Genomic DNA, 16,875 nt, shown 5'->3' with positions numbered 1-16,875 from the left:
TAACAGTTTGTAGATTATTTCTATACGTGAATAAAAGTTCGTAGATGATTTTTATACATGAATACAAGTTTGAAGATGACTTATGCGTGAATAAAAGTTTGTAGATCATGTTTATATGTGAATAAAAGTTTGTAGATGGCTTTTCTACGTGAATAAAAGTTAGTAGATGATTTTTCAATGTGAATAAAAGTTAGTAGATAATTTTTATATGTGAATAAAAATGTATAGATTACTTTTATATGTGAATAAACGTTTGTAGATTACTTTTATACACGAAAAAAAGTTTGTAGATTAATTTTATACCTGAATTAAAGTTTGTAGATAACTTTTATATGTGAATACAAGTTTAAAAATCATTTTTATATGTGGATAAAAGTTTGTAGATGACTTTTATACATGAATAAAAGTTTGTAGATTATTTTTATACGTGACTCAAAGTTTGTAGATAACTTTTGTATGTGAATAAAAGTTTGTAGATTATTTTTTTATACGTGAATACGTTAGATCATTTTTAAGGTGAACAAAAGTTTGGAGATTACTTTTATACGTGAATAAAAGTTTGTAAATCATTTTTATGTGAATAAAAATTTGTACATTACTTTTTTAAAAGAATCAAAGTTTGTATATGATTTTTTTATACGTGAATAAAAGATTGTATATGACTTTTATATGTGAATAAAGGCTTGTAGATGATTTTTATACGTTAATAAAAGTTAGTATATGATTTTTCTACGCTAATAAAAGTTAGCGGACGATTTTTCTAAAAGAATAAAAGTTTGTAGATGATTATACAGGTGAATAAAAGCTAGTAAAAAAATAATTGCAGTCGAGCGGAAGCAAACAAACAAATAGCCAGTGACATTTGGAAGAGGAGGAGGAGGTACGCTTGTTGTTTGCTAAAAATCGTCACATGTCGCCACCGGCGTTTCCACGACGACCGTGGAGGAGCTGTTAAAAGAAAACAACATAATTCTCGGGGATTAAACCTTTTCTGCCGTCGTATGTTGCTTGCAGCCAGCCTGGCTCCACCGACGCATAAACTGCAGGAGATCAGCATGTCAGGTCACTCTGATCCTCTCTCTCACACACACACACACGCACGCACGCACGCGCGCGCACGCACACGCACACACACACACACACACACACACAAACACAAAAACACACAAACACACACACACACACACACGAACAACACTGGCCACAATGGAGATGAAACACTTTTGTAAAAAAAACAAAAAAGATGTTGTGCTGCCATGTATTATATATATATATATATATATATATATATATATATATATATATATATATATATATATATATACAGTGGGGCAAAAAAAGTATTTAGTCAGCCACCGATTGTGCAAGTTCTCCCATTTAAAATGATGACAGAGGTCTGTAATTTTCATCATAGGTACACTTCAACTGTGAGAGACAGAATGTGAAAAAAAAATCCAGGAATTCACATTGTAGGAATTTTAAAGAATTTATTTGTAAATTATGGTGGAAAATAAGTATTTGGTCAACTATTCAAAGCTCTCACTGATGGAAGGAGGTTTTGGCTCAAAATCTCACAATACATGGCCCCATTCATTCTTTCCTTAACACGGATCAATCGTCCTGTCCCCTTAGCAGAAAAACAGCCCCAAAGCATGATGTTTCCACCCCCATGCTTCACAGTAGGTATGGTGTTCTTGGGATGCAACTCAGTATTCTTCTTCCTCCAAACACGGCGAGTTGAGTTTATACCAAAATGGATACATGGATGATACAGCAGAGGATTGGGAGAATGTCATGTGGTCAGATGAAACTAAAATAGAACTTTTTGGTATAAACTCAACTCGTCCTGTTTGGAGGAAGAAGAATACTGAGTTGCATCCCAAGAACACCACACATACTGTGAAGCATGGGGGTGGAAACATCATGATTTGGGGTTGTTTTTCTGCTAAGGGGACAGGACAATTGATCCGTGTTAAGGAAAGAATGAATGGGGCCATGAATCGTGAGATTTTGAGCCAAAACCTCCTTTGAAACCCTTATTTTCCACCATAATTTACAAATACATTTTTTAAAATTCTTAAAATGTGAATTCCTGGATTTTTTTGTACTCTGTCATCATTTTAAGCGGGAGAACTTGCACAATCGTCGGCTGACTAAATACGTTTTTGCCCCACTGTGTGTGTATATATATATATATATATATATATATATATATATATATATATATATATATATATATATATATATATATATATATATATATATATATATATATATATATATATATATATATATATATATATATATTAAAAAAAGAGCTGTGATGTTTTCTCATAAACGATGTGCAACATTTTTTTGTATTTGGCAGCAGTGAGCAGACATGATGTGTTCCATGTGCAGGTCGCTGTGACCGCCTCCTTCTCCCTCCTTCCTCCTCCTCCTCCCCCCTCCTCTTCCCTCCTCCTCGCCGCCAAGGCAGTCAAGTCACTGGAAGGCCAATAAAATATCAAAGTTGTTTGGCATTTTTCTATCTCACTGAAAACTGACTTGGAACTAGATGTCCTCACATGACCTGCTGATGATGATAATAACTATGTACATGTGTGTGTGTGTGTGTGTGTGTGTGAGTGTGGGTGTTCTTGTATTTCTACCCTTCTTGACACATCAAGAAGGAAAAGTAGCTTCCATATGAGGTGTAAACAAGTTAGGAGATAAATCATGGTCCCAATACGGAGAACCATTGCATCTAATAGAGAGTCAAATACTAGACTCCGTGAACCTTGCTCCAAAGTCTGGATTTTTTTGTTGTTTTAATGTGCATACAAAAGTAAGGATTGACCGGTGCAAAGGCACCAATATATGATAAAAAAAAGGGCTAAAAAGGACTTCCCTATTCATCCTTGAAAAATCCGCCTGGTAAACAGTTAATTGTACGACTTTCGGTGCTGACGTAAGACAACCCGCGTCCCATATGTGACCGTAGGATGAACAAATACACTAAGCTACTACGACCATAGTGGCCATTAACAGTTAGCGTCTACAGCTGTGTTGCCCAAAGTGCGGCACAGGGGCCATCTGTGGTCCGTGACTCCTTTGTCATCAGCCTTACGCATATTACAAAATACGAAAATTGAGATCTCATTTACACCCCTTCTGGTGAAATCTATCAAAATGAAGGGTGGTCCCAAAAAGGAGGGATTTTTCTAATGGACTGTGTGTCGCTTTTAAAAGTGCGCCCGCCCACTGGTCAACATATGAAATAACAAGTGTGTGTAAAAAAATTTAAGTGCTCCCCCTCTGGCCAACATATGAAATAACAAGTGTGTGTAAGAAGTTGAAATGCGCCCCCTTTGGCCAAAATTAATAAAATAAATATGTATATCGAGACATACTGTAATAACTTCAAGTGAATTATGAAGATTAAAAAACCATTACAAACAAAAAAATAAAAACGAAAAAAATAAATAACTATAACTGAAAGCAGTCTTTTTCACAAAATGGGTCGGCTTTTTTCTTATAAAATTGGGAACAATTTCTCCTATTCTTTCTGTTTCTGTAATGTTGCAATATTTTCTCGTAAAATTATGACTTACACATGTACAATTATTACTTTTTGATGCAAAATGGTGACTTGTGTCAGATAAAATTCTGACTTGTATCACGACATTGCCAAATATTTTGGTTTTCTTGTTAAACGGTGACATTTTTGGAGTACAATTATGACTTTTGTCATAATTTTGCCAAGTAAAATTCAGATTATTATTATAATATTGCCCAAATTTTACAGTTTTCTTTACGACTTTTTTTTGATAAAATTGCCAACATTTTAAGCTTTTCTTGTAAAATTGCGACCGTTATTGAGTAAAATTCCAACATTTATCATAATATTGCACATATGATCAGTTTTTTTTGTAAAATGTTGACTTGCTTTGAATAAAATAGACTTATATTATAACACTGCCAAAATTCTACGGATTTTCTTGTGAAATTGTGACCTTTTTCCTGTGAAATTCCAACTCATTTGCATAGTATGTATATATTATTAATGTAGTAAATACACTTCTTTATATATCTAGAAAGGGTGGTCCTAAAGCGGTAGGTATTTTTCAGAGGTATCAAGAAGGTAACAAATACAAGAAAATGTGTGTGTGTGTTGAAGTACCAATGATTGTCACACACACACTAGGTGTGGTGAAATTTGTCCTCTGCATTTGACCCATCCCCTTGATCACCCCCTTGTGCAGTAAGGGGAGCAGTAAGGAGCAGCGGTGCCGCGCCCGAGAATCATTTTTTGGTGATTTAACACCCAATTCCAACCCTTGATGCTGAGTGCCAAGAAGGGAGGTAATGGGTCCCATTTTTATAGTCTTTGGTATGATTCGGCTGGGATGTGAACTCACAACCTCCCGACCTCAGGGCGGACACTCTAACCACTAGGCCACTGAGTAGGTGTGTGTGTGTGTGTTCGTGTGTTCGTGTGTGTGTGTGTGTGTGTGTGTGTGTGTGTGTGTGTGTGTGTGTGTGTGTGTGTGTGTGTGTGTGTGTGTGTGAGACATATTTTCCTCTCTGGCCTTCAACTCCAGTCATGCAGGCTCCTTCTTGTTGTATTCTTGTATTCATTTCTACCATCGGAGTATTTACTGTACTACTCTAGTACACTAGTACTAGAATTGCATTCATCCTGCTGTAGTACAATGTACAAGTGAGAGTAGTATTGTACTACTATAGTACTGTAGTACAATGTACATTTGAGAGTAGTATTGTACTACTATAGTACTGTAGTACAATGTACATGTGAGAGTAGTATTGTACTACTATAGTACTGTAGTACAAGGTACATGTGAGAGTAGTATTGTAATACTATAGTACTGTAGTACAATGTACATTTGAGAGTAGTATTGTACTACTATAGTACTGTAGTACAATGTACATGTGAGAGTAGTATTGTACTACTATAGTACTGTAGTACAAGGTACATGTGAGAGTAGTATTGTAATACTATAGTACTGTAGTACAATGTACATTTGAGAGTAGTATTGTACTACTATAGTACTGTAGTACAATGTACATGTGAGAGTAGTATTGTACTACTATAGTACTGTAGTACAAGGTACATGTGAGAGTAGTATTGTAATACTATAGTACTGTAGTACAATGTACATTTGAGAGTAGTATTGTACTACTATAGTACTGTAGTACAATGTACATGTGAGAGTAGTATTGTACTACTATTGTACTGTAGTACAAGGTACATGTGAGAGTAGTATTGTAATACTATAGTACTGTAGTACAATGTACATTTGAGAGTAGTATTGTACTACTATAGTACTGTAGTACAATGTACATGTGAGAGTAGTATTGTACTACCATAGTACTGTAGTACAATGTACATGTGAGAGTAGTATTGTACTACTATAGTACTGTAGTACAATGTACATTTGAGAGTAGTATTGTACTACTATAGTACTGTAGTACAAGGTACATGTGAGAGTAGTATTGTACTACTATAGTACTGTAGTACATGGTACATGTGAGAGTAGTATTGTAATACTATAGTACTGTAGTACAATGTACATTTGAGAGTAGTATTGTACTACTATAGTACTGTAGTACAATGTACATGTGAGAGTAGTATTGTACTACTATTGTACTGTAGTACAAGGTACATGTGAGAGTAGTATTGTACTACTATAGTACTGTAGTACAAGGTACAAGTGAGAGTAGTATTGTACATGTGAGAGTAGTATTGTACTACTATAGTACTGTAGTACAATGTACATGTGAGAGTAGTATTGTACTATTATAGTACTGTAGTACAATGTACATGTGAGAGTAGTATTGTACTACTATAGTACTGTAGTACAATGTACATGTGAGAGTAGTATTGTACTACTATAGTACTGTAGTACAATGTACAAGTGAGAGTAGTATTGTACTACTATAGTACTGTAGTAGAATGTACATGTGAGAGTAGTATTGTACTACTATAGTACTGTAGTACAATGTACATGTGAGAGTAGTATTGTACTACTATAGTACTGTAGTAAATGTACATGTGAGAGTAGTATTGTACTGCTATAGTACTGTAGTACAATGTACATGTGAGAGTAGTATTGTACTAGTATAGTACATGTGAGAGTAGTATTGTACTACTATAGTACTGTAGTACAATGTACATGTGAGAGTAGTATTGTACTACTATTGTACTGTAGTACAAGGTACATGTGAGAGTAGTATTGTACTACTATAGTACTGTAGTACAAGGTACAAGTGAGAGTAGTATTGTACATGTGAGAGTAGTATTGTCCTACTATAGTACTGTAGTACAATGTACATGTGAGAGTAGTATTGTACTACTATAGTACTGTAGTACAATGTACACATGTGAGTAGTATTGTACTACTATAGTACTGTAGTACAATGTACAAGTGAGAGTAGTATTGTACTACTATAGTACTGTAGTAGAATGTACATGTGAGAGTGGTATTGTACTACTATAGTACTGTAGTACAATGTACATGTGAGAGTAGTATTGTACTACTATAGTACTGTAGTAAATGTACATGTGAGAGTAGTATTGTACTGCTATAGTACTGTAGTACAATGTACATGTGAGAGTAGTATTGTATTACTACAGTATATGTGAGAGTAGTATTGTACTACTATAGTACTGTAGTAAATGTACATGTGAGAGTAGTATTGTACTGCTATAGGACTGTAATACAATGTAAATGTGAGAGTAGTATTGTACTACTATGGTATTATAGTACAATGTACACGTGTGAGTAGTGTTGTACTACTATAGTACTGTGGTACAATGTACGTGTGAGAGTAGTATTGTACTACTATAGTACAAAGTACATGTGAGAGTAGTATTGTACTACTATAGTACTGTAGACCAATGTACATGTGAGAGTAGTATTGTACTAATATAGTACTGTAGTACAATGTACATGTGAGGGTAGTATTGTACTACTATATTATTGTAGTACAAAGTACATGTGAGAGTAGTATTGTACTACTATAGTACTGTAGTACAATGTACATGTGAGAGTAGTCGCGTACTACTATGTATTATTGTACAATGTACAACGTGTGAGTAGTGTTGTACTACTATAGACCCGTAGTACAATCTACATGTGAGAGAAGTATTTTACTAATATAGTACTGTAGTAAAAAGTAGATGTGAGAGTAGTATTGTACTACTATGGTATTATAGTACAATGTACACGTGTGAGTAGTATTGTACTACTATAGTACTGTAGTACAATGTACATGTGAGAGAAGTCTTGTACTATTTTAGTACTGTAGTACAATGTACATGTGAGAGTAGTATTGTACTACTATAGTACTGTAGTACAATGTACATGTGAGGGTAGTATTGTACTACTATATTATTGTAGTACAAAGTACATGTGAGAGTAGTATTGTACTACTATAGTACAAAGTACATGTGAGAGTAGTCGCGTACTACTATGGTATTATTGTACAATGTACAACGTGTGTGTAGTGTTGTACTACTATAGACCCGTAGTACAATGTACATGTGAGAGAAGTATTTAACTAATATAGTACTGCAGTACAAAGTAGTAGTGAGAGTAGTATTGTACTACTATGGTATTATAGTACAATGTACACGTGTGAGTAGTATTGTACTACTATGGTACTGTAGTACAATGTACATGTGAGAGTAGTATTGTACTACTATAGTATTGTAGTACAAAGTACATGTGAGAGTAGTATTGTACTACTATAGTACAAAGTACATGTGAGAGTTGTCGCGTACTACTATGGTATTATAGTACAATGAACACATGTGAGTAGTGTTGTACTACTATAGTACTGTAGTACAATGTACATGTGAGAGTAGTATTGTACTCTTACAGTACTGTAGTACAAAGTACATGTGAGAGTAGTCATGTACTACTATGGCATTATAGTACAATGTACACGTGTGAGTAGTGTTTTACTACTTTAGTACCGTAATACAATGTACATGTGAGAGTAGTATTGTACTACTATAGTACTGTAGTACAATGTACAAGTGAGAGTAGTATTGTACTACTATAGTACTGTGGTACAATGTACATGTGAGAGTAGTATTGTACTACTATAGTACTGTAGTACAAGGTACAAGTGAGAGTAGTATTGTACATGTGAGAGTAGTATTGTACTACTATAGTACTGTAGTACAATGTACATGTGAGAGTAGTATTGTACTATTATAGTACTGTAGTACAATGTACATGTGAGAGTAGTATTGTACTACTATAGTACTGTAGTACAATGTACATGTGAGAGTAGTATTGTACTACTATAGTACTGTAGTACAATGTACAAGTGAGAGTAGTATTGTACTACTATAGTACTGTAGTAGAATGTACATGTGAGAGTAGTATTGTACTACTATAGTACTGTAGTACAATGTACATGTGAGAGTAGTATTGTACTACTATAGTACTGTAGTAAATGTACATGTGAGAGTAGTATTGTACTGCTATAGTACTGTAGTACAATGTACATGTGAGAGTAGTATTGTACTAGTATAGTACATGTGAGAGTAGTATTGTACTACTATAGTACTGTAGTACAATGTACATGTGAGAGTAGTATTGTACTACTATTGTACTGTAGTACAAGGTACATGTGAGAGTAGTATTGTACTACTATAGTACTGTAGTACAAGGTACAAGTGAGAGTAGTATTGTACATGTGAGAGTAGTATTGTCCTACTATAGTACTGTAGTACAATGTACATGTGAGAGTAGTATTGTACTACTATAGTACTGTAGTACAATGTACACATGTGAGTAGTATTGTACTACTATAGTACTGTAGTACAATGTACAAGTGAGAGTAGTATTGTACTACTATAGTACTGTAGTAGAATGTACATGTGAGAGTGGTATTGTACTACTATAGTACTGTAGTACAATGTACATGTGAGAGTAGTATTGTACTACTATAGTACTGTAGTAAATGTACATGTGAGAGTAGTATTGTACTGCTATAGTACTGTAGTACAATGTACATGTGAGAGTAGTATTGTATTACTACAGTATATGTGAGAGTAGTATTGTACTACTATAGTACTGTAGTAAATGTACATGTGAGAGTAGTATTGTACTGCTATAGGACTGTAATACAATGTAAATGTGAGAGTAGTATTGTACTACTATGGTATTATAGTACAATGTACACGTGTGAGTAGTGTTGTACTACTATAGTACTGTGGTACAATGTACGTGTGAGAGTAGTATTGTACTACTATAGTACAAAGTACATGTGAGAGTAGTATTGTACTACTATAGTACTGTAGACCAATGTACATGTGAGAGTAGTATTGTACTAATATAGTACTGTAGTACAATGTACATGTGAGGGTAGTATTGTACTACTATATTATTGTAGTACAAAGTACATGTGAGAGTAGTATTGTACTACTATAGTACTGTAGTACAATGTACATGTGAGAGTAGTCGCGTACTACTATGTATTATTGTACAATGTACAACGTGTGAGTAGTGTTGTACTACTATAGACCCGTAGTACAATCTACATGTGAGAGAAGTATTTTACTAATATAGTACTGTAGTAAAAAGTAGATGTGAGAGTAGTATTGTACTACTATGGTATTATAGTACAATGTACACGTGTGAGTAGTATTGTACTACTATAGTACTGTAGTACAATGTACATGTGAGAGAAGTCTTGTACTATTTTAGTACTGTAGTACAATGTACATGTGAGAGTAGTATTGTACTACTATAGTACTGTAGTACAATGTACATGTGAGGGTAGTATTGTACTACTATATTATTGTAGTACAAAGTACATGTGAGAGTAGTATTGTACTACTATAGTACAAAGTACATGTGAGAGTAGTCGCGTACTACTATGGTATTATTGTACAATGTACAACGTGTGTGTAGTGTTGTACTACTATAGACCCGTAGTACAATGTACATGTGAGAGAAGTATTTAACTAATATAGTACTGCAGTACAAAGTAGTAGTGAGAGTAGTATTGTACTACTATGGTATTATAGTACAATGTACACGTGTGAGTAGTATTGTACTACTATGGTACTGTAGTACAATGTACATGTGAGAGTAGTATTGTACTACTATAGTATTGTAGTACAAAGTACATGTGAGAGTAGTATTGTACTACTATAGTACAAAGTACATGTGAGAGTTGTCGCGTACTACTATGGTATTATAGTACAATGAACACATGTGAGTAGTGTTGTACTACTATAGTACTGTAGTACAATGTACATGTGAGAGTAGTATTGTACTCTTACAGTACTGTAGTACAAAGTACATGTGAGAGTAGTCATGTACTACTATGGCATTATAGTACAATGTACACGTGTGAGTAGTGTTTTACTACTTTAGTACCGTAATACAATGTACATGTGAGAGTAGTATTGTACTACTATAGTACTGTAGTACAATGTACAAGTGAGAGTAGTATTGTACTACTATAGTACTGTGGTACAATGTACATGTGAGAGTAGTATTGTACTACTATAGTACTGTAGTAAATGTACATGTGAGAGTAGTATTGTACTGCTATAGTACTGTAGTACAATGTACATATGAGAGTAGTGTTGTATTACTATAGTACATGTGAGAGTAGTATTGTACTAATATAGGACTGTAATACAATGTACATGTGAGAGTAGTATTGTACTACTATGGTATTATAGTACAATGTACACGTGTGAGTAGTGTTGTACTACTATAGTACTGTGGTACAATGTACGTGTGAGAGTAGTATTGTACTACTATAGTACAAAGTACATGTGAGAGTAGTCGCGTACTACTATGGTATTATTGTACAATGTACAACGTGTGAGTAGTGTTGTACTACTATAGTCCCGTAGTACAATGTACATGTGAGAGAAGTATTTTACTAATATAGTACTGTAGTACAAAGTAGATGTGAGAGTAGTATTGTACTACTATGGTATTATAGTACAATGTACACGTGTGAGTAGTATTGTACTACTATAGTACTGTAGACCAATGTACATGTGAGAGTAGTATTGTACTAATATAGTACTGTAGTACAATGTACATGTGAGGGTAGCATTGTACTACTATAGTATTGTAGTACAAAGTACATGTGAGAGTAGTATTGTACTACTATAGTACTGTAGTACAATGTACATGTGAGAGTAGTCGCGTACTACTATGTATTATTGTACAATGTACAACGTGTGAGTAGTGTTGTACTACTATAGACCCGTAGTACAATGTACATGTGAGAGAAGTATTTTACTAATGTAGTACTGTAGTAAAAAGTAGATGTGAGAGTAGTATTGTACTACTATGGTATTATAGTACAATGTACACGTGTGAGTAGTATTGTACTACTATAGTACTGTAGTACAATGTACATGTGAGAGAAGTATTGTACTCTTACAGTACTGTAGTACAAAGTACATGTGAGAGTAGTCATGTACTACTATGGCATTATAGTACAATGTACACGTGTGAGTAGTGTTTTACTACTTTAGTACCGTAATACAATGTACATGTGAGAGTAGTATTGTACTACTATAGTACTGTAGTACAAAGTACATGTGAGAGTAGTATTGTACTACTATAGTACTGTAGTACAAAGTACATGTGAGAGTAGTATTGTACTACTATAGAACTGTAGTACAAAGTACATGTGAGAGTAGTATTGTACTACTATAGTACTGTAGTACGATGTACATGTGAGAGTGGTATTGTACTACTATAGTTCTGTAGTACAATGTACATGTGAGGGTAGTATTGTACTACTATAGTATTGTAGTACAAAGTACATGTGAGAGTAGTATTGTACTGCTATGGTACTGTAGTACAATGTACATGGGAGAGTAGTATTGTACTACTATAGTACTGTATTACAATGTACATGTGAGAGTAGTATTGTACTACTATAGTATTGTAGTACAAAGTACATGTGAGAGTGGTATTGTACTACTATAGTACTGTAGTACAAAGTACATGTGAGAGTAGTATTGTTCTACTATAGTACTGTAGTTCAAAGTACATGTGAGAGTAGTCACATACTACTATGGTATTATAGTACAATGTACACATGTGAGTAGTGTTGTACTACTATAGGACCATAGTACAATGTACATGTGAGAGTAGTATTGTACTACTATAGTACTGTAGTACAAAGTACATTTGACAGTAGTATTATACTACTATAATAGTGAAGTACAATGTACATGTGAGAGTAGTATTGTACTACTATAGTACTGTATTACAATGTACATGTGAGAGTAGTATTGTACTACTATAGTATTGTAGTACAATGTACATGTGAGAGTAGTGTTGTACTACTATAGTACTGTAGTACAATGTACATGTGGGAGTAGTATTGTTCTACTATAGTACTGTAGTTCAAAGTACATGTGAGAGTAGTGTTGTACTACTATAGTACTGTATTACAATGTACATGTGAGAGTAGTATTGTACTACTATAGTATTGTAGTACAAAGTACATGTGAGAGTGGTATTGTACTACTATAGTACTGTAGTACAATGTACATGTGAGAGTAGTATTGTTCTACTATAGTACTGTAGTTAAAAGTACATGTGAGAGTAGTCGCATACTACTATGGTATTATAGTACAATGTACACATGTGAGTAGTGTTGTACTACTATAGGACCATAGTACAATGTACATGTGAGAGTAGTATTGTACTACTATAGTACTGTAGTACAAAGTACATTTGACAGTAGTATTATACTACTATAATAGTGAAGTACAATGTACATGTGAGAGTAGTATTGTACTACTATAGTACTTTAGTACAATGTACATGTGAGGGTAGTATTGTACTACTATAGTATTGTAGTACAAAGTACATGTGAGAGTAGTATTGTACTACTATAGTACTGGCGTACAAAGTAGATGTTAGAGTAGTAGCTTACTATTATAGTATTTAAGTACAATGTACATGTGAGGGTAGTATTGTACTACTATAGTACTGTAGTACAATGTACCTGTGAGAGTAGTATTGTACTACTATAGTACTGTAGTACAATGTACATGTGAGAGTAGTATTCTATTACTATAGTACTGTAGTACAATGTACATGTGAGAGGGTTAGTTGTAAAGGTGCAGAAAGAAAAGAAAAGAAGTGAAAGTGTAAGTGTTTAAAAACTCACCGTTGCTCAAGTGCGCCCCTTGGGGGAAACTCAGCTCATGGTCATGATCTGCCTCACACGAGTACACCGCCCTAGCGTCTCTGTAACACACCATAAGTACTTCTTTTTAACGTGTACGACTCACACACTACTTCTTCCATGTAAATATATATATATATATATATATATATATATATATATGTATATATATATATATATATATATATATATATATATATATATATATATATATATATATATATATATATATATATATATATATATATATATATATATATATATATATATATATATATTATACACACAAAGTACTTATTTCAAATGTATATAACTCCCAGAGTAATTAATTAAAAGATACACTACTCACTACTCTGGATGGATGGATGGACTACTCATAAAGTACTCATAAAGTACTTCTTTCAAATGTATATTAATCACCAAGCACTTATTTTGAATATATATTTCTTACGAAGTACTTGTTTTAAATAAACACTACTTACAAAGTCCTTATTTTAAAATCGATACTACTCACAAAGTACTTTCAAATAGATACCAATCAAAATTACTTATTTGAAATAGGTACAACACATAAAATAAAACACTATTGTGTGTGCGTATGTATATGTATGCGTGTGAGTGTGTTTGTACTGTATGTATATGTATGTATGTACGTACTGTTTGTATGTGTGTACGTTTTTTGAACGTGTATATGAATACGTGTGTATATATATGTGTGTGTGTGTGTGTATGTATGTTTATACAGTATGTACGTGTGTGTGTACGTGTTTGTGTGTGTATGTACAAACCCTGTTTCCATATGAGTTGGGAAATTGTGTTAAATGTAAATATAAACGGAATACAATGATTTGCAAATCCTTTTCAACCCATATTCAGTTGAATATGCTACAAAGAGAACATATTTGATGTTCAAACTGATAAACATTTTTTATTTTGCAAATAATCATTAATTTTAGAATTTGATGCCAGCGACACGTGACAAAGAAGTTGGGAAAGGTGGCAATAAATACTGATAAAGTTGAGAAATGCTCATCAAACACTTATTTGGAACATCCCACAGGTGTGCAGGCTAATTGGGAACAGTTGGGTGCCATGATTGGGTATAAAAGCAGCTTCCATGAAATGCTAAGTAATTCACAAACAAGGATGGGGCGAGGGTCACCAATTTGTAAGCAAATCGTCGAACAGTTTTAGAACAACATTTCTCAACGAGATATTGCAAGGAATTTAGGGATTTTACCATCTACGGTCCGTAAAATCATCAAAAGGTTCAGAGAATCTGGAGAAATCACTGCACGTAAGCGACGATATTACGGACCTTTGATCCCTCAGGCGGTACTGCATCAAAAACTGACATCAGTGTGTAAAGGATATCACCACATGAGCTCAGGAACACTTCATAAAACCACTGTCAGTAACTACAGTTGGTTGGTATATCTGTAAGTGCAAGTTAAAACTCTACTATGCAAAGCAAAACCCATTTATCAACAACACCAAGGAACGCCGCTGGCTTTGTGGGCCCGAGCTCATCTAAGATGGACTGATCCAAAGTGGAAAAGTGTTCTGTCGTCTGAAGAGTCCACATTTCGAATTATATTTGGAAACTGTGGACGTGGTATCCTCCGGAACAAAGAGGAAAATAACCATCCGGATTGTTATAGGCGCAAAGTTCAAAAGCCAGCATCTGTGATGGTATGGGGGTGTATTAGTGCCCAAGGCATGGGTAACTTACACATCTGTGAAGATTAATGTTGAATGGTCCATACAGATTTTGGAGCAACATATGTTGTCATGTCAACGTTATCATGGACGCCCCTGCTTATTTCAGCAAGACAATGCCAAGCCACGTGTTACAACAGCGTGGTTTCGTAGTAAAAGAGTGTGGGTACTTTCCTGGCCCGCCTGCAGTCCAGACCTGTCTCCCATCGAAAATGTGTGGCGCATTATGAAGCGTAAAATACGAGAGCGGAGACCCCGGACTGTTGAACGACTGAAGCTCTACATAAAACAAGAATGAGAAAGAATTCCACTTTCAAAGCTTCAACAATTAGTTTCCTCAATTCCCAAACGTTTATTGAGTGTTGTTAAAAGAAAATGTGATGTAACACACTGGTGAACATGCCTTTTTCCCAACTACTTTGGCACATGTTGCAGCCATGAAATTCTAAGTTAATTATTATTTGCAATAAAATAAAGTTTATGAGTTTGAACTTCAATTATCTTGTCTTTGTAGTGCATTCAACTGAATATGGGTTGAAAAGGATTTGCAAATCATTGTATTCCGTTTATATTTACATCTAACACAATTTCCCAACTCATATGGAAACGGGGTTTGTAGTATGAGGTTACGGTTTATTGTGAAGTGATAATGTTTAGGTTATTATTTCATAGTGAAATGATAGTATTTAGGTTATTGTTTTATTGTGAAGTGGTCGTATTTAAGTTATTATTTTATTGTGAAGTAGTAGTATTTAGGTTATTTGCTTATCGTGAAGTGCTAGTATTTAAGTCATTATTTTATTGTGAAGTGCTAGTATTTAGGTTAGTGTTTTATTGTGAAGTGGTAGTATTTAGGTTATTATTTTATTGGGAAGTGATAGTATTCAGGTAATTAGTTTTATTGTGAAGTGCTAGTATTTAGGTTAGTGTTTTATTGTGAAGTGCTAGTGTTTAGGTTATTATTTTATTGTGAAGTGGTAGTATTTAGGTTATTATTTTACTGTGAAGTAGTAGTATTTAGGTTATTGCCTTACAGTGAAGTGCTAGTATTTAGGTTATTATTTTATTGTGATGTGCTAGTATTTAGGTTAGTGTTTTATTGGGAAGTAGTAGTATTTAGGTTATTTGATTGGGAAGTGATAGTATTCAGGTTATTATTTTATTGTGAAGTGCTAGTATTTAGGTTAGTGTTTTATTGGGAAGTAGTAGTATTTAGGCTATTATTTTATTGTGAAGTGCTAGTATTTAGGTTATTATTTTATTGTGAAGTGCTAGTATTTAGGTTAGTGTTTTATTGGGAAGTAGTAGTATTTAGGTCATTATTTTATTGTGAAGTGCTAGTATTTAGGTTATTATTTTATTGTGATATGCTAGTATTTAGGTTGGTGTTTAATTGGGAAGTAGTAGTATTTAGGTTATTTTATGCTGAAGTGCAAGTATTTAGGTTTTGTTATGGTGAAGTGCTAGTATTTAGGTTATTTTATTGGGAAGTGATAGTATTCAGGTTATTATTTTATTGTGAAGTGCTAGTATTTAGGTTATTATTTTATTGTGAAGTGGTAGTATTTAGGTTATTATTTTATTGTGAAGTAGTAGTATTTAGGTTATTGCCTTATAGTGAAGTGCTAGTATTTAGGTCATTATTTTATTGTGAAGTGCTAGTATTTTGGTTAGTGTTTTATTGGGAAGTAGTAGTATTTAGGTTATTATTTTATTGGGAAGTGATAATATTCAGGTTATTATTTTATTGTGAAGTGCTAGTATTTAAGTTAGTGTTTTATTGTGAAGTGGTAGTATTTAGGTTATTATTTTATTGTAAAGTGGTAGTATTTAGGTTATTATTTTATTGGGAAGTGGTAGTATTCAGGTTATTATTTTATTATGAAGTAGTAGTATTTAGGTTATTGCCGTATAGTGAAGTGTTAGTATTTAGGTTGTTTTATTGTGAAGTGGGAG

At 33.7% G+C, this 16,875-nt stretch overlaps 1 protein-coding gene across 1 annotated transcript in view; it reads right to left on the bottom strand.

Annotated features, from left to right (window-relative positions):
* Positions 1-708: 708 nt before the first annotated feature.
* The window catches only part of LOC133537433 (rho GTPase-activating protein 42-like), a 195,990-nt gene continuing 179,823 nt past the window's right edge, over positions 709-16,875 (bottom strand). Inside the window, exons 24-25 of the mRNA XM_061878439.1 lie at positions 13,183-13,262; positions 709-1,040 (exon numbers count right to left, since the gene is read on the bottom strand). Coding sequence (XP_061734423.1) covers positions 952-1,040; positions 13,183-13,262 — 169 coding nt within the window. The 3' untranslated portion in view covers positions 709-951. The remainder of the gene's footprint in view (positions 1,041-13,182; positions 13,263-16,875) is intronic.

This window comes from Nerophis ophidion, linkage group LG18, assembly GCF_033978795.1.
Source record: "Nerophis ophidion isolate RoL-2023_Sa linkage group LG18, RoL_Noph_v1.0, whole genome shotgun sequence".
Classification (NCBI taxonomy): domain Eukaryota; kingdom Metazoa; phylum Chordata; class Actinopteri; order Syngnathiformes; family Syngnathidae; genus Nerophis; species Nerophis ophidion.
Note: the sequence above shows the minus strand (reverse complement) of the source record. Positions and strands in the feature narration are given on the sequence as shown.